Here is a 19,218-nt window from a genome sequence, read left to right as displayed (position 1 = left end):
CCCTAGCCCATCAATGGTTCCCACCGAATTTCCCTATACTAATCGTTGGACACCTACTGCATACCGGCTTGGTATGCAGTAAGTATAACACAATAATGTATTATACAGTATGATCTTTATTATTCGGCACATAAACCATATTGCAATTGACAAATATACAATACATGGATAGTTAGTTCATCTACTGCTTCAGAAGCAGTGATAAACTAGAGTCCGTTTCTAATTGTGCTTGTCTTAGATAATCGTTCATTTCATTTGTCGAATTCAATTCCAACACGCCACGATTTTCATTCACCATACTTCGCCGTTTCTCGAATTCTACTCGAGTTTTCGAAACGATATCGCCAGCTACTTCCTCATCGACCTCCATCGATTCGTGACGCCGGTTTTGATCGGATAGATTTTTTTCCAACAGTTTCTTGAATAATGAGGCTTCCCGACTGATTGCTTCAACTGTGTTTTTCAGTAGGTCAGGAGATTGTTTCTGCGAAATCGTAACACTATCCGGTAGAAATTTATACAGCGAATGCACCATGACTGTCAACTGTTGTAAATTCCTGTAATGGAAGAAATGTAAATGTCAATGATGTATTGTGTTTCGATTTCTGTTAATTGTACAGTCAAGCCTGCTTTAGTTGGATTTTTAAAGCCAAATTTCTGCATAGTATTTTGGACTATTTTCAATACCAGTATTTGCAATTAGATTTGTTCCTCAAGTCGCATTTTCACTTTAGGGCAGACAAAAATCCATGCTCCATAAAGGTCGGGCTGAAACAGGCTTTACTGTCTATATAACTGAGCATATTTGAACTAACCAGACATAAATACATAATTCTAGTGCTTGCTTCGAATATGAGATGATTTTAACGCGTGAAAGTTCTAATCCCGGTTTACTCTCATAAACGTAGCATTGTTCCTGATATTTGTAAACCATATTCATGTCCTGAGTTGATATTTTCGAGATGCCCTGAATGGGGGTGAATGTCGATGAGACTTCGACCGTTACGCACATCTGCACAGCATCTAACGCTTCTATGTTCCTTCGTCCTAATGTGTGAAGAAAGAATGATATGTACACACGTACGTCAAAAATCCTATTGGCATCAGTCAATGATGGGTGAATATCGCAATTTTGCTGTAACTTGAATTTACCACAGATTTTGTCATGACTGTATTTCAAATCCTTTTATGAAATATATATCAAATTGACCTTTGTAGATGAATGAGCCTTACTGATATTTTATGAAAGTATTTTAAGGTATTCATTTGGTTCTGGACGAAGCAAGTTTGTTACCTATCAATTTTTGTGAAACATCAACAAACATTTTCTCGTCCGCGATATCCGAAACACTGATACAAACATTCCCAGCTATCGAGCTATGAGCTATATTTGTGCAGTCATTTGTCCACGCAAGTAGTAAATCACAATTTACTGAATCGGAACCGATAAAACTAGGCAAATCAGATACACAAACAACGGTAGTCATTTCACCAACTTTCACAGTGTCTGAAGATCGTTTTGTAGTTTCGGTCATAGTTTTAAGTTTCTTTGAAGGTTGATAGTTTGGATCTGTAGCATCTGGTACTGAATATGAAGTGGTCATAGCTGTCTGTTCGGTGTTTGTGCAATAAGATTCTATCTCCGATCTTTGATTTGGTACAAGCGAAACGCTCAGACTCCTGACAGTTCTGTAAAACATCGGAAAAGAGGGCATGAATTTTGTTTCAAAAACACTCCGCAAACTAAAAATCCCAATCTAAATACCATTTCAATACCAGTTGATTTCTTTTGAATTGGAAAACATCAAAAAGCGAGTAGTACGTAATTCATGCGTAATGAAAATAGGTTTTCCAATTACAATTCTATCAAACTGACAGAAATACATATGTAAACATCAATCAATATGCCTGCCCTATGCGTTTAGATTTAAACTCGCGTTTTAAAACGACAGATGTCCGATAGAGATCAAATAAAACAACACATGGTACAGACCCCGCTACATAATACAGACTTTAAGTACTACTATAGCACTCTAACAGTGGCTGAATCATCACTTATGGTTGTAAAATAGACAAAAATTCATCAAATTGACTTCAGACAGCAATAAGGGCTTCAGAGCTAGAATTGGTAGAAAAGTATGTATATACCAGTATTCAATTTTTTTCATTGTCACATTGCAATTTGACTTCCTCGTTGAAAAGCAGTTTGTCATTATCTGTACTGAAGTAAGCACATGCGTATACAGTTATACCACTTCAGTTTGTAGTTCAAGGATGTGCAAAAATCGAAGGTCTGTGGAATATTTTTGTTTTTACAGATAACGATAGCTAGTTTATCATTTCAGATAAGAGTTTTGGGCTATTTTATGCACAAAAGAAGTAAAAAGAAAAATTGATTTTCGTTTTAGCAGGACCTACGGCATACGTGTACACAAGTATAGGAACTATGGACACTGAGGACGATAATAAGGTGAGTACTTTACGATCAAGTAACTAATACAGTCAAACTTGTCATCACAATTGGGACCGTCATTATGTTGATGCCCTATCCAAATGACAACTTACAATTAGTAAAATTGAATTGGAACACAAATTGAAACTAAAAAATAGTGATAGCTTAAAGGATGTGACCACTTATTTGATGAGGATGAGTTAACCAAGTTTCACTGAGATGATATGCGTATCAAGTAATCTTTACCCGCTTGACTGATTTTGTATATCAAGAATTATTATCCACTTATCCTTAATTATCTTCTGACAAGAGTCCAAAATAACCAATGTAGCACCCTGGAAATCACAAGAACAAAACAAACATTTTTGCTTCGCTAAATCGACGAGGATGACTTTGAACAACATTATTGATGAACACAGGTCTGACCTTTTCCATGAATTCTTCCCCAAGGACCATTTTGTGCATGTTTTTGCAAGTTTTGTAGATAACTGAAAGTTTTTCCTGACACAATTTCTCCGTCTCATTCAAAGATCTCAACCCAACCTATTAACAGAGTTAACATAATAACAGTTTTCTGACCAGGATCAGATTATTGACTTGGTTGCTGGCCAAATCTTTGTAAGGAAATACTGAGAGATCAAAAGTCATGTAATATGGTACCTGCTGACGAGCTTGTAATGCAGAAACAGCTTTATGCGTTCCCTCATCTACTGAATCCTGTTCTGCAGCAGTGTCGGCCTTCAAATCCAACACATGTACATTGAAAATACATTTTATGATGAAATTGTTAGTCGGCTGTGGTGGAAGTTATTCCACATGAATATGAATTTACCTGGGAACTTATATGAAAGCGTCCAAGATCGGTTAAAATGAATTTGTTGAATACAATACTCCCATCATCTGATTCTTCATCAGTTGAACATAGCAGTAGTTGATCACTTCCCAGTCGAAGGAAATCACCGATTATCATGTGTTCATAAGAATCAGGTTGCCATCCTACGATGCTCTAGAAATGGATGCAAATATCCAATGTAAACTAATGATTCAATCCGAAGTTTGAATGGTTATAACAATTTACAGATTTACTTGCCCCCAGTTCCACAGTTGTGACTTTAAGCTCAAATCAACTACCGGGTAATTCAAGACAAATCTCACAACTGCGGAAATGGGTCCCAAAGTTGGTATTTCTAGGAACCACTTAATTGTGTACAAATACATTACGAAGAGGTGACTGATTTTATAAATGTTAAATCTTAAGCTATACCTTCTGCAGGCTACTGACATCAAATAGACCCACATTCTGTTTAGAATCATGTATGACAAAATAGCTTTCATCATAGGTCTCTAGATGATTGATATGACATTTTCCAGTGAAAATATCAACATTTTTGAAAGTAACAAGTTTTCCGTTATCAAAATTTAACAGTTGTCCTTTGTTCGTCAGTACAGTTGCCGAAAAGCGATCGCTACTTTGAGCCATTGATACATGTAGACAAGAAACAATACCAGCATATATGTGTTGTAGCACCCTATTGCCATCAGTCGTAACACAGGTGAATTCTCCGGCCTTTTCACCGCAAGTTAGAGTCACTAATAACGATTTATGCGACGACGGATCGGTGACAAGTTGACCGCTGCAAAGCAGTCGAATTTTTTCGTGCGTCTCGGACGCGCACCAAAGATAATCGATGTTCTTCAGTTTGCCGACGTCGGATGAAATCTTTCGAAAGTTCGCCACAAATTTCCCCGTTTTTTTCGCATCGCTTTGAGCCAAATAAACCGTATGCCCCGAAGCGAACAGCACTTTAGGCCCATCCAGTATATAATACTTCATATCCAGCGGGTTTATGTTGCTATTGTTCTTGGCGAAAAACTCGCCGAATTCGATAAAATTTCTCCGCGAAGTGACGGAAATAACTTGAAAGTTTATAGCCGATCCAAAACTGAATTCTAAATTCTTCGGTTGTTCCGTAAGCAATATAGTCGGCAATCGTAATCCAGTCGATGATTCCAGTATAGTGTTCGTCGTGAGAATATAGTACTGAGTATCTTGTTTAGCTCGGGATGGCAAACCGACAACGCGATCGCAAACTCGTTTCCATTCGTGTTTCTCTACGTCGTATTTCAGCCAGGTCCCTTTCAGTTTTCGTTCGACGGGACAAACATCGATGGCTACGACTTCACCGCGATGAACAAGCAGAGTTCTACTGGCGGCGGTAGTCATTCCGATTATAGACTGACAAACACCTGAAAATAAATCAGTCAACAGTCTCTTTCTCACTCTCCTTCTTGTATTTTCGAACAAATAGGCCCTAATGTCTATTTTTATTTTTAAAGTAAAAGGAGACTTTTAACAATTCTTTGATTAGGGGTAAATAGCTAGGCACGGGTCTAAAATCAGAGTGTTTTAAATTTTAGGCTATTTTTTACAAGAAAAGGAAAGCGGACAGTAAGCCTAGGATTAAAATAAATCTGCATCAGACCCCTGTGCCAATCTCCTGTGATCAGATTTGTAAACGGAGACGGGAGCTTTTGACTCGTTGCTGGCTGGTTTAAAAGGAAATCCCGAAGAAATGACTAGCAAAAAAATCCAAACTTACCGCTCATGGGCGCGGACATCTTGGATTAATGAGCCAATGAAACAGTCGAATAGTAATATTGCGGCTTTTAAGCCAATCACAAGCCAGGTAACATAACCAACTGGCCAGGAAGTGTCAAAAACCAAAAACCTACTGCTAGCTGCCGCGTCGTTGTCTGGCTATTTCTCTCAACATGGCAAGTTTTTTCAAATATGAATTACATTTAACATTTATACTGAAAATTAGGGTCTTTTCTACCACGACGGCATGAACTATTTGTAAATATTGTGGTTTTTTAGTCGCTTTTTATTAGCCTTAAAAGCCTTAGGCCCTATTTAACCAAAATTTACATTTACTAAATGTAACAAACATGTAAAGGCACCAGTGGCTAATGTCTATTAATTAATTGATGAGACCTGTTTTTCTGGGATATTTTGCTTACTTTTTGGGGTACATACCTCATTTATGTCTTAACAGAATGCCAAAAATCGCGGACAACAACTGAATATCCGATATATTTCCAGTTCTGTACCAATTAGATGGATTGGCAAAAAGACTCCTTAAGTCCAGTTGAATGAGAGACAAAATCCTCCATTTTGTCAAATTTCTTGGATTTGAACATTGTTACCATGCCTACGCCACCCTGATTTAGTTGTTGAGACCCCACAAGAAAAATAACTTCATTTCGTAGGCATGGTGACAATGTAAAAATTAGAAATTTGACAAAATGGAGGATTTTCTCTCTCATTCAATTGGACTTAAGGAGTCTTTTTGCCAATCCATCTAATTGGTACAGAACTGGAAATATATCGGATATTCTGTTGTTGTCCGCGATTTTTGGCATTCTGTTAAGACATAAATGAGGTATGTGCCCCAAAAAGTAAGCAAAATATCCCAGAAAAACAGGTCTCATCAATTAATAAATAGACATTAGAAATTTTGGTTACTATGATTAAAAAAATGTAGTATGACAGTACAGCTTGTTAAAGTTATAGTAATTTTTTGAATCTCATAACATAGTCCTTAGGCTTATACTATACTAGTCGCCTCAGAATTCATTCAGAAGCTAAAAAGTATTACCCTTTACCTGCTGTTTAGTGCCTCCGCCTAACAACCTTTGTCTAGCCCTATCATCATCATTAATATCATACACGAAATGAAGCTCAATAGAGGCGACCCGTCCCGCCAGCTAATATAGCATTTGGTTTATCGATTGGTGGTATTCAGACACCATGCAGTACACTCTCGACCTATTCATTAATTCTAAAGCGCTAAAATGTAATGTCTTTCTATAGGATTACACAGACACTATTCCCGAAGTGAGAACTGCCTTTAAAGAAACATATGGAGGCAAGTAAAACAAGAAACAGATTGTTAATTTAGTGTTTACCGATGAGAAATCTTCATCCCCCTGCGATCCAAGGTTACATGTAGGATGTCAGCGTGACATAATTTCGTTGCTGTGCTAATCGTTTACAGGTAACACCGAAGACTACGATGAAAGAGATATAGAGAAGTTGAACACGAATGATGAATTTACGCACGCGTTTCTCAAGTTTCTGAAAGGAGATGTGAAGAAAACGATAGATATGCTAGATGTGTCATTCAAGTGGAGAAAAAGTATCGGATTAAATGGTCAGTGAGTGAAAAGAAATTTCATTCTTTTCATGCATTGTAAGTGTTCCAGCAAGGAAAGTGTTTGAAATTAGATGGACTCAGTGAAAATCAGTTGAATTTTTTTTAATTTGTCCAAAAAAGATGATATAAGGATTTCTTGTGTGCATTCTTAACGACAGTGTTGTATGCAATGTTGTAAAGGTCTTCAATTGAAATATACCGTACCGGTATTCAAAGTCATTCTATTCAATTTTCTATGAACCCTGAAATCCGTCGCATAAAATGCTGTCAATTACTCTTATATGCGTGAATTTATTCTATAGATCTGAAAGAAGATTGCTTTGAAAAAGAAATTCTAGAAAAAGGCAATATTTACTTTCACGGTAAAGACAAGAATGACGTTGATCTGTGTAAGTGTTTGGTGTTCGAAACAACAACAAAAATTTCCAGTTTTCCCAGAGATTCTAGGATAGCGTACCGGTAGTTGTTGATCACTAATGCACTCCATTTCAGTTTTTTTCAAGTTTAGAGAAATCAAAAGCTCCGAAACGATTAAAAAGTACATCGCTTACATGTTTGAGAAACATTTCAAAAATAATCTCGACAAAAAGATGGTACTCATTTTCGACATGTCCGGTGTTGGTTTGATGGGCCTGGTACGTTAACATTTTTTCATTCATCAAATTTAACTTATTTCTTTTCAAGACATGTACGTATGAATATATAGGCTATACCAGAAGAGAAATATTTGGCTTCTTGCTCAATGTACTTTATGAAACTCCCAAATCATATTGCAAATGAATCTTTTATTTCAGGATATGGACTTTTTCAAGTATCTATTGGCCTGTGCCACTGATTATTTTCCTAATACAGGTATATTACTTTCATATAATATATGAAAGAAATTTGCATATGATTTGGATATAAATTATTTCATTATATTTGTTCAAAACTTACATTTTTCACATATACTATTCTGGTATAAATTTTTCAGCTTACTTGCTCATTTTTGAAATGGCCTGGATTCTCAACGGTAAATATGACGCTTGATTTCGTTATCTAAGAAGAATTCATGGATTCTCAAGAGTATAACTCTATACGACTCATTTTTTACGCACAGCCGCCTGGAATGTTCTAAAAAATCTGATGAGCGCGGAGGTGAGGAAATATGTTCACATGGTCGGAAAAAGTAAAGTCACCGAGTTTGTGGATGCAGCCCAACTACCAGAAAATATGGGTGGCAAGGTAAGTTGGAATTCTGCCACAAGCTTTGTTTGCAATTTAGCTGGGGTCTAAGCAACGTAGTGATCTTGAAAAGATTCGTAGAGGTGTTAACTTGATGTAGAATGAATACAACAAGACGGATAGAATTTTAAAGGTTAACTAATTAACAAGTTCACTGATAAAGTACTATCCGTCTCGGATTTAGTCTTGTGATCTTGGTTAATGCAGTCACTCCCGGTTAGGCTTAAAACGATAGTAGCATATTTTCTGTCGGCATTATTTGATGTGATGCTTATGGTATAATGTCAACAGTTTTATCTGATGTATGCAGTTCTGGACACATGGGTGTAGCATTTTGGTTATTTGGAAATTTCACTGCCCTCTAAGAGAGAATGTTCTCGCCAGAGATTATGTCGAAGCATGAGTTTAACTAAATCATTCATCGAAGCATACTGTATGTACTAATGTATCTTTTTAATTCTAGGATACCTACACTTATGAACACGTTCCGGAGAGAAGTAGTTGATCAAATACAAAACATATCTACCTAAACGGAACTCGCTGTCTCAGCCAGTGCGTGTATTTAACCCATACAGCTGTTTTAATCATTCCTGTAGAATATTCGCTTCACTACGATACTTAACTCAATATGCAATCGACAGACTCAATACCAGATCATTCGGAGATTTTACAGCCATTCCGATTATTATTATCATTACCATTATTATTAACTTGCTCAGGTTTAAAAATGATATGATGTACGATAAACCTCACCTACCGGTAACTCGGATTGGTCAGTGAAGGCCGAGTTGACGATCGGAAAAAATACGTGAGGAAATCAGAAAATAATTTTGTAGTTGTCCGAGTTAGGCGAGGTTAAGTTAAATACCCGGTATATTATTAACGAGGTTGTTATGAAATTATTGGATTATTTTTGTGCCGTAGTCATTTTTATAGTCATTGCGTGTCCACGCTTACGAGATCATGACAAACCATTTCACTTCTGTATTAACATACTGGTACTTACAACGTTAGGCTTTACGTATTATGAAATATATCTGCATTGTAAACTCTGGGGCATTTGAATTTTGAATGTTTTTGACTCATTTTGAGAAAACGTGTACAAACATAACACGTTAAACTTGAAGATCGCTTTCGATCATGCAATACATTATTTACAAAGTTTTTAAAAACTTTGTTTTCAAAAATATGGCGAAATCGTAGTTTCGTTGGTAATGTGTCAAGATGCAGATCAATGTTTTTGAATATGTAGGAAGGACTCATTTCTTAAATTATTTTAAAATAGAGCCATTGTAACCATGAGGATCTACGTAATATATGAACAACAATAATAAGTTGCTGATAAAAAGATTCTTCTTGCTTATTTACATTCTGTTAATAGTGGGCTGTATTGATTGGTTTTCTAAAAGGGGTCATTTATAGGAGGTGTAAGGCGGGGTATATAAAGAAGGAATGGGCTGACAAGTCTATCAATGCTTTAAAACGTGTATAAGGGTTGCAGGACGGCGTGACCATTCGTTCCTTATCTACTGTTGATTACTGGTTACAGTGAGGACCTTAGAATCTGATAGCTTGTTTTATATCCAGAGGTTCCACTGTATTATTTTAGCTGTAGTGATGAGCATCCACTTCCATGTCAAATGAGTGAGAATCCCAAGGTGGGGCCAGAATAGACCTTGAGTCTTAGAAACCCACTGCATGGGAATAAAAGCACTAACGTTTGAATAAGTATTTCAAACTGAAATACATATATCTTATGTTTATTGCAATCTAAAATCAATGAAAATAAAAATTTAATAGTATACGTATTCATAGACTAGAATATTTATAAAAAAATATTTGAAGACCACTGCTTCAATCACAATGATGAGAAAGCCATAATCATCAGATTTTATCGCAATAATTTGGAATTTAATTTCATAACGTGACACAGGCACTAATTGATCGTCATTTCTTGTCTTAAGGCACTTCTAAAAAGCTCATGAAAGCCGTCTCCACCGCAACACAGGAAGAATCAATAATTGAATTGAGTTGCTAATCTCCGCTAGTGGCCTTTATCTTATCGCTCTGTGCTTGGCTGGAATGATATATTCATACTAGAACACAACTATTATTTCACTGCATTGACTCGCATAAGTGTTTATACTGGTATATATAAAGCCTTATCTATACTAGAGCACGGTTGGGTGGTCTTATCATTTGTAATCATGGTTTTTTGCATACAATACACGGCCGAGGAACCTCTCGGTCACAAACTTCAATATAACCTTTAAAACCTAGAATTTCGCCCCACACAGGAAAATTTCAATAATTTCATTACGGATGGATCGGTTGTCAGTAACATATTTTCTGGCCCCTTGAAGTTCATTGAAACGAGGTTTCACTGTATATACTTGCATCCACAGTAGAACTCGCTTAATTCGGATTTTCGGATACTAATAGATATTCCAAAACTTTTCATAACGCTAATTCATAGTTCAAGTGAAACTGAGCTTTTCATCTAGTATAGACAGGGCTTTCCTATCTAAAAATATCAACTATCTCCAAGCAACAACAGCGGCTTAACATTCATTTTTAACTATAATACTGGTGCTTAATAATACTATTGTAAACTATGACACTACAATTCTTGTGATATGAAGCCTAATCAGAGTATTGACTCGTATCTCATTTTTTCTGCGTACATCAAAGCATCTCGTAACATACAAATAAATCATGGATTAGACTTTATCTAGGTGATGATTGTATAAGACTTTGAAGTGAAGACGAGTAGGACAGTAGGGCAAAGAAGAAAATAAGAAATAGGCAGAAAAGATGAAAGGTTAAAGGACAGCTTGAGATATACGGTGGAACCTATTTGAACTGTGGCAAAGACAACGGTAATGAGCCAAATTTTCTACATTAGGCTAAAAAAAATTGATACCTTGTTTCTCCACTCTGCTGAGCTTAAAAGTTGACCCGGCCGGCCGCCTATCTACCCTATACATTACTTTTTTTAAAATCGTGATCAATTTTACCATAACAGACCCGGCCGCTATAGAAATGAACTGTTTACAAAATTTATCATATTTTATAAAAATGACCCGGCCGCTGCGGAGAAACAGGTATCATTTTTGTTTAGCCTTATATGACTGGAAGATTGTTATACCTTATATGATGATGACTTAATCGAGGTTAACTGTTTTGTCTTACCAAGGTTCCACAGTACAATACATCGGGATAGAACAAAAATGATGGGATCGGAAGGAAGACACATTAAATATATATAATTTCCCAGTGATGCTAATCATACTTCGAATCATCGGCCATATTGTTAAAAATGTACGCGACCATCTCGAAAATATTTCCCCATTTTTCAGTGAACAACAAACATGATGCGTATCTATTTACAACATCACAGTTGATTAATTTACAGAAGACAAAAAATATTTTCCCTGAACTGAATTTTTTTATCCAGATGACAGCCGCATTACCATCTATTCGCCTCTATAAACAGCTATATTCTTATCTGTTTCGTGTAATTTGATTTCGTGCAGATAGCCCCGCGGTAAATGATCAGCCAGGTTCTTCCAGATGAACACCGCTATATTTTCGACTGAACTGTAAAATAAGATTCACAAATACTTCATTAGACTCCACTTTGTTTAAGCCTTAAATCCAACACAAATCTTAGAACCATTACAACAGAATGCGCTCTAAATTCTATTGTCTAATTTAAAAATCACTAATTGTTTTTAAGTTAACCTACTCTATTTCAAATAGAGCATAAGGGCCTAAAAACTTGATATTTCCAAACCTTGAGGCTATTTCTAGGTAGATGATTTTGAAAAGTAAGCCTTGGTATAAAAATATCAACTAAGACTTTCTGTGGAACTGGCCTTCATATGCCAGGATAGTGAACGCACCTGACTTTTTCAGCGAAATAAGGAACATCCTTATCCACATTTTTATGATCGAGAATGTCCATAATTTTCTTCTGAAAAACATAAAAACGGCATTCGATATCATATTGATATGGTGTAATAACGTAAGAACTGAGCATTTGCGTATTAGTTTTAATAGTTATTACCTGAATAACAGCCTTCAAATCAGTCAAATTCATTACCATTCCAGTGACAGGGTCAACCTGAAGAATAAATTCAAAATCAATGCTTATTTAGTTATCTATTTCAGAAATAAATTGCAACAATTTGTACAATGTGACAATCAATACATATATTGTAATATAAAACTGGGTTTTCAGAAAAATTAAGAGAACTAAAACCCTTAAAAGGAATCTGTGATATAAAGTAGCAGTTGGTTAATGGAGAACAACTGTGCAAAATTTGACTACGATAAATAGGAGATTTGGAAATACACCGGTATGAACACCAGAAAATATAGCAGCTTAAAATGAATCAACAGAAGACGATAATCGATTGATAAGTGGAGATAAAATGGCGTTTCATCTTATCCATCTGAATCAACAAAGTTAAGAGTCTATCAAATGTTAATCAAATGAGCAGACATCTTTTTCTTCTTACCTCTCCCTTGACGGTCACTTCGACTGCAAAACATAAACCGATTAAACCTGAATTGTCAGTTCTACAAAATCGATTGTATTTTCACATTTTGTACATAAAAAAATGGACAAAACGTGTTTAGAATTGAAGGGATAAATCGATTATCATTTACCTTTGTAATTATGCCCATGGCCATTCGGATTATTACATTTACCATACAACCGTTCGTTCTCTTCATTACTAAGATGAACACTGCGTTAAAAGAATAAATAAAACAATTCATTCAAGGCTGATTTCGCAAATGAATAGTTGCTTAACTTTTTGTCCGTTAATTAATAGCGATGATTTTTAAATGTTAGAAATTACATCTTAAACTAGAATATCGTCAACAGGGCCCAGTTTCACTGTGTTCACCCTACTCGTACAACGAATTACACAACATACTGAATTACCGAAGGGATTTAATCGATTTAAGAGTTTATCCTTTCTGTAGGACCCTCCCCTGTCACACGATTTATTACACATATCAGTTTGTCCCGATAATTAGTACGACCATCAATGCTGAAGCACCTCCAAAAACCTATAAAAACAATTTTCTATCCTTATTTCGTTTGGATAGGATTTAGATCGTTACCTGTGCAATCTATGACTAGCACTAAAACATTCGATGCGGGTCAAATAAACGAATGGTCGACGAGGATCGTATGACATTCGATCGTCTTCCTGGTTCAGCCTGGAGGCAGCCATTTTATTTACCTTCACTTGCCACAGTTAGAAATCTCGCCTGCCAGAGGCAGAAATTTGTACGGAAGCCCCTTGGTGACATACGAGATAATTCACAAATTTGGCATTATTATGTCAAAATTCGACATAATTAGTCGGAATTGTGAAACAAAATCTCGTAAATTTGCTAGGCCTGTATGACAATGAATTATGATCACGATATTTATTTTCTCCAGAAATGGCAACGGCAAGCGGAGGACTGGAGCGATGCCCAACCACCGAAGCCTTCATATATGTATTCGTGACGTAATGTGTATCATTTTCAGGAGCGGGCTAAGAATGTTCAATATGAATGGTCTGTTCCGACTCCCCGGGTCCGACTCTCAATAAGCCATCTTCACACCGTAGGGACTCCGAAGGCCGGCACTAACTGGTAGAAGCGAGTCGGGGAGCGATACCGGACCCCTGGCAAGCGAGGATGTCAATAAGCCGTCTTCGCCAAAGATCCCCAAAATATATTTGGACCCTTTATCTTACAGTAGGCCGAAATGACCGGAAAATATACGGATATTCAAGTGCCGAAGAAGGTGGCAACACCCACAGCGGAAATCAGTCATATCACGCGCAAAATTCCATTTTCATATATGTCATACAATTTTGAAAATTTTGACTTTTTTGTAATTAATCGAAATGACTCTTATGTAATGAATTTTCATCCAATTTTAATCAAAAATTAGGAATATTGTGTGGTTGATGTGCACCACGTCAATCCGACCTGGTCAATGAATCAATTTAAGCCCTATAAAAAATTCAATACATTCAAATACAGATTAATTTCATTGATATTTATTAGTATATCATTCATGTTGTTTAACAATGTTAAACAAAAAGGCGTTAATAAACCTCTTAATAAAGTTATTTTTTTGTATTTGTGATACCGTATGGTGTACACGCTAGTTCGTTTGACAAAATGAAGAATTTAAAATTGCCCGCAGCTCAACTCGAAATCGTTCCGACGCTAGACAGTAAACGTAGAAATTGATCGCTGAGTTGACCGCCATCAAAGCTCGAGAAATCCAGTAAACAACGTTCAGAATCATTCGATCAGCTCCCGTTACGTATTTCAAAATACGATACAAGAAAAACGGGAAATGTAACACGAGAAACAATATAGAAACTGACAGTAACATCAAAGTCACTGACACGGAATTATCAGCTGACTCCTTCCCATCCGAACAAGAATTAGTCATTTCTTTGCGTCGCTTCGATTGAAGTACGAGTTGGGTAACGATCGATATATTGCACCCTAGAATAAGACCAAATGGAATCCAAAACTGGATGACGTTTTGAGTGAATGAAATAATGAATCTCGGACGACCTCTTAGAGGATAGTCGCAGTCGTTTTCGGGGCCGTTTGTGTAGACTCTAAGTGGTACGGCTCGGTAGATACTGAATCCTAGCTGAGCTAATACCATCGCAAGTAGTACTACGCGGGCTTTACGAGGGGTACAGATAGATTTCGCTTTGAACGGAAAGCAGACAACAATTAGGCGATCGATACTCATGAACGCTAATGTTAAATTCGAAAATGAAGCTGTAGCCACCAGTAAGAATATGTAAATTTTACAAAATAGGTCAGTTATCAAATGTTGGAAGACAACACGAGTAAATAATACGGGTACGCATAGCGAAACTACGGTCGTATCGAATACTTCCAGAGCTATCATGTAAACGCCCGTGGACGTGCGCGTGTAATGGCGATTCGAAAGAACTCTTAAAGCAAACAAGTTACCGACGGTGCCGACGACAAACGAAAACGGAAGGAATCCGTACATGGCCACCAAAGCCACATGAAAAATCCATTTACTGTCGAAAACGATACCGAAAGCGAAGTATCCGGTGGCGTGGTCGTTGTATGGATTCTGATGACCGAGTGTTACTAAAGTTAGATTGTAATCGGAGAGAGTGACAAGCGCAGACATGGCTGCGGAAACTTAACACGCGTTGATTCAACGAGAAGGACACGCACCGATATACGAAAATGATGGAAGAAACATCGTATTTGTTGTTGATTACAATATAATGGCTTTATTTTAGAGGATAACGTGCGAAAATCCCGTGTTTATGCGATGACTGCGTTAAAGATCTGAATCGGTTTTATAAATGTCGACCGTATCAGGAAACAATATAGTTGCGTGGAATATACCCGATATGTCACGATATTGAAAGATATCGTTTTACATTTTTGTCAATGACTTAATGTCGTGAGATTCTGTGTGTACAACTTTTTCAAAGCGTTTTTTGCTTCGAGCCTCATCATCCAGGGCCCGGTTACACGAACAAGAATTAACTTTTGATTCGAATTAGGTGATGATTTGAAATTTTCAGGGCTTTTAAAATTTTTCTTCAGATCAGACCTCTTTTGAAATGTGCTGCAAATTAAAATAGCAGCACCCTTCTCAAAATACTGTGAAATTATATACTTGGATCTTTTGCTCCCTGTATTACATATTGCTTACCATGCACTTTTGTTAGACCGGAGTAATATCAGTTGGTTCATATCTATAGTTACATAAATCAGGGAAGTGTGATGTCATCACACTTCCCTGCATAAATAGAACACATCTAATTTAAGTTGGTGCGACCTGTAAAATATCTTTGATAAAGTTTTCACTAAAGCTTATTGAATTTTAAGCACAGTTACCTGGCAACCAATGGAGTCTTTAAGTCTCATTTAATCAACTTTCCTCAAAGCCGCGGAGCAACTTCGGATTGAATATACGTACTCGGTAAATCATGGGATAATTACCGAAACAGATTACTGAGCAGTCGAAACATGGGAACATCTCCGAGTCCACGGTCTAACCTTGGAGTAATCATTGAATGATTACTCCAAGCAATGATTACTCCAAGGTCTAACGTAGTTCTTGCAGCTTATGACAATGTTTGATAACGGAACCACTCTGACATATCAATTCGAGTTATGTCAGAACATGTTGAATGGTCGTGTTAGACGGAGTTACAAATTTAGCATCTATATATACTTGTGGTGGTATCTACCCGCATCCATACTGGGCATAATATTCAACGCGTTCACGTTGTTAGTTCTTAAACGATTCAAATCTGATGTTTATTTTCTTGTAAAAGTTTTGGCTGTACAAGATCTTCTGTTTATGATCGCTACCTTCATTCTCTATCCGCTGAGAACTGTCTACATCTATGCCGCATTTGGCAAAGCTTTGTTTCGCGAAAATGAATGGAATTTCGGATGGATTTTAATATCAATTTCACTGCCATTTTTTTACATATTTCAAATGACTCGTAACTGGTGTACGGTACTGCTCAGTCTTGACCGATTAATCGTTGTATTATTTCCAATGAAACCTCGAAAATTTCCAAAAAAGTCGGCCTCAATATATGCGATGATACTTATCTCACTAATCGGTTTTTGTGGACATTTTAGCCAATTTCTACCGAAATTCGCACTCGATTTTGTGAAATGTCCAGGATTTTGGCCCTACATTACATGGCGTGATGAGCGGTACCGGTACTCATATCCAGGTATTCAATTAGGATTCTGGGATTCCTTAATATCGGGCCAGTACTTTTTCCTTTATCTTACTGTAATGTTTCCTGTTTGTGCTTTGGTAGTTCTCAATTCAATTCTTATTTCAGCGAAATTTTTCCGTCGGGCTATTCGACGCACGGAGCTTGGTGTGACGAAAGAATCGTCTAGGAGGGAGATGAGGGTTTTGAAGATGGTTTTGTCAGTAGTTACATTGTTTATAGTTTGTGAAGGTTTAGGTGTTGTGGATCGTTTGAAAAATCTCCGTTATTTCAAAATAAAAATGAGTGTTGGTTTTATACAAATAACCTTGGGATTTGCCATCATCGATTCGTCAATAAATTTCCTCATATATTGCTTGACAAATGGAAAATTCAGAAAGTCAGCTGTTAGTATTCTAAGCAACACATCCAATCGCTGTCTTTGTTAAACCAAAATAATTGTAAGAGGGAGGCGTGGTCCGCGTTATAGAAGATATTATTTAACTTTGTCTTGCATATGGGCAAGAAATTGATATAAAAAATCTTCAGTCTGATGTATTAGGCTGCATTTGCAAAGACTCTTTAACTCCATATTAGTTTTATTCAGGCAATTCAGCCGGGAAAGCTCGTCGGAAAACATCAACTCGTTTCCGGAAATGGCGAGTACAAGCTTATAGTAATCAATTTAATTTCTTTTTCCCTCTAAAATTTCAGGGGATAACAGGGTAATTTTAGAGAGGGGAGGTGCGCAGCTTTGTACCCTCGCTTGGATGGGCCCTTGACACAGTTTTACCTATATGGATAATGATATTGCTATCGAATTCATACAGCACACCTGTTTTATTTAGAAAATATTTAGAAAACACCGATACTTTATGGGTAGCGTAACTGCATATACAGCCTACACGTTTTACAGAGAAGCAGGCGTTCAGACAATGTTCAAATGTGTTCAGACCAATTCAATTGGATTCAAAACTTTATTGCTCCTTGTGATTTACAAATAAAACATCGGATTGCACACAATCAAGATAAGGATGAGGGAAACCTTCCACATAAGATTTTAACTGCAAAAAACCACTATAAAGAAAAATACATTAACACACAAGACAAATCATGTTAAGTCAACCCTTTTAAAGTTTCCATGTTCATTGATAGGTAGGGGAGGCCACTAATTCCGAATCTCTTATAACGCGTTTTAATTTTTTTTTTAACGGCGGAGATGTGGGTACAGAAGATGGGAAGTGTTTGTAAATACTTTTTATTTGTATTGAAAAAAAAGAACTTTAGAGAATTCGATACTCATTTCAAAAGAATTCTCTTTTACGGGATTCTATTTCAACTAAACGCCCATTTCAACGAACCCATTGCTAAGCGAAATGGCTATTCTAAAAAAATGTTTTGAAAATTGGACACAGAATAACATGTATGCCCCCTATCAAAGCACTTTCGATGCGTAAACCGATATTGAAATACGAAACAAACACGTAAAAGCAAATTGTATGTACTCCGTATGGCGAAAAATAGCGCTTTTCAGTTACAGTAAAATTGCATATTCGTGTTTGGTTTACGGTCATTAGTTAATGATTACTTTGCAATATCCGATAGATTGCTGGGTAATGTATCAAGCCGTTATTAACAATATCAATAATCGAAGCACCAAATTCCCTTCACGGCGTCGAAGCGATAACGCGTCATTATTCGATCAATCATGGCTTTACGAGGCTGCGGTTAAAATGCTGCTTTATTAGAAAATGCTCGATCGCCGTGGACTTCAATGTCGGAGAACAAATTTTTACGCATTAGTGACTACGCGGTTGCTGGAGTACGGAAATATGCCCTTTTCATTTTCATCCGCGCAGTGTAGCTGGGGCTGATGTTGGAAGGACAACGTACTGAGTGGTGTAACAATAATGAAGCGAATCGAAATTGATGGAATAATCGGATGATTTTTCTATCTAGGGAAAACATTTACGAAAGATTTATTCTCGCCCAGAAATGTCGACATTACGGTGGTCTGATAACGAGCTACAGGCTTTCACGTTGAACAAAATGGAACAGCGATATTTGGAGAAAACCGTGCGTTTGCTTTTGAAGCAGAAAATCTACGCGGAAAAATTCAACGAACTGAAGAAGAGACCGATGATTATACGACACGAAATACTACAACGGAAGTTGCTTCGTTCGTCTGCCATACAGGAGGAGATAGACTCACCGAACAGAAAGAGTAACGTTAAGGTAATCCTCTGCGCTACTAAAAGAAACAGCTACAGCTGTCTTGTTTACACAGAAATCAATTTCATTTTATTTGCACTAGCGATCAGCGTGTGAAATAACGATTGAATTTGTAGGCGACAAGCAATTTGCGTGTATCGGTATCATTTAATTTTCAGAGCGATGCAAATGCAACAACCGAATCGAAAGTCGTATTGAATTCGAAATTGAACGGCATTGGTCAATTACCACCCGAATATAAACGGGTAGAGAGGGTTAGAGCGCAGACAGCACCGCTTAACCGTTCTCGCATTGGTAATAGCTTGAATCGACGTGCAACTTG

General features: G+C 36.9%; 4 protein-coding genes across 8 annotated transcripts; 1 reads left to right on the top strand and 3 right to left on the bottom strand.

Moving 5' to 3' along the window:
• Nucleotides 1-119: 119 nt before the first annotated feature.
• LOC141906399 (uncharacterized) lies at nucleotides 120-4,694 on the bottom strand. Its single transcript, XM_074795668.1, has 8 exons — nucleotides 3,717-4,694; nucleotides 3,285-3,458; nucleotides 3,113-3,190; nucleotides 2,879-2,995; nucleotides 2,699-2,787; nucleotides 1,295-1,689; nucleotides 816-1,047; nucleotides 120-557 (listed from the first exon to the last, which is right to left on the bottom strand). Exons 1-8 carry the CDS (start codon nucleotides 4,674-4,676, stop codon nucleotides 182-184), a joined length of 2,421 nt encoding a protein of 806 aa, XP_074651769.1. The 5' UTR covers nucleotides 4,677-4,694; the 3' UTR covers nucleotides 120-181.
• LOC141906401 (motile sperm domain-containing protein 2-like) lies at nucleotides 2,183-9,512 on the top strand. 5 transcript variants are annotated; one of them, XM_074795672.1, is made up of 10 exons: nucleotides 2,183-2,226; nucleotides 2,412-2,470; nucleotides 6,327-6,381; nucleotides 6,511-6,666; nucleotides 6,972-7,058; nucleotides 7,162-7,304; nucleotides 7,464-7,521; nucleotides 7,643-7,681; nucleotides 7,769-7,893; nucleotides 8,357-9,512. In XM_074795672.1, exons 2-10 carry the CDS (start codon nucleotides 2,447-2,449, stop codon nucleotides 8,396-8,398), a joined length of 729 nt encoding a protein of 242 aa, XP_074651773.1. In that variant the 5' UTR covers nucleotides 2,183-2,226; nucleotides 2,412-2,446; the 3' UTR covers nucleotides 8,399-9,512. The 5 variants fall into 5 exon arrangements, with proteins under 5 accessions (XP_074651773.1, XP_074651771.1, XP_074651772.1 ...); XM_074795670.1 differs by having other exon boundaries at nucleotides 2,220-2,291; nucleotides 2,409-2,470; XM_074795671.1 differs by having other exon boundaries at nucleotides 2,221-2,291.
• LOC141906402 (6-pyruvoyl tetrahydrobiopterin synthase-like) lies at nucleotides 9,437-13,154 on the bottom strand. Its single transcript, XM_074795675.1, has 6 exons — nucleotides 13,030-13,154; nucleotides 12,568-12,647; nucleotides 12,417-12,439; nucleotides 11,963-12,019; nucleotides 11,799-11,869; nucleotides 9,437-11,493 (listed from the first exon to the last, which is right to left on the bottom strand). Exons 1-6 carry the CDS (start codon nucleotides 13,140-13,142, stop codon nucleotides 11,370-11,372), a joined length of 468 nt encoding a protein of 155 aa, XP_074651776.1. The 5' UTR covers nucleotides 13,143-13,154; the 3' UTR covers nucleotides 9,437-11,369.
• A 917-nt stretch (nucleotides 13,155-14,071) lies between these two features.
• LOC141905510 (allatostatin-A receptor-like) lies at nucleotides 14,072-15,100 on the bottom strand. The gene has a single exon (XM_074794386.1). The coding sequence runs from the start codon at nucleotides 15,098-15,100 to the stop codon at nucleotides 14,072-14,074; it is 1,029 nt and encodes a 342-aa protein (XP_074650487.1).
• Nucleotides 15,101-19,218: the final 4,118 nt, after the last annotated feature.

This window comes from Tubulanus polymorphus, chromosome 5, assembly GCF_964204645.1.
Source record: "Tubulanus polymorphus chromosome 5, tnTubPoly1.2, whole genome shotgun sequence".
Taxonomy (NCBI): Eukaryota; Metazoa; Nemertea; class Palaeonemertea; order Tubulaniformes; family Tubulanidae; genus Tubulanus; species Tubulanus polymorphus.
This window is presented reverse-complemented; position numbering and strand designations above follow the sequence as displayed.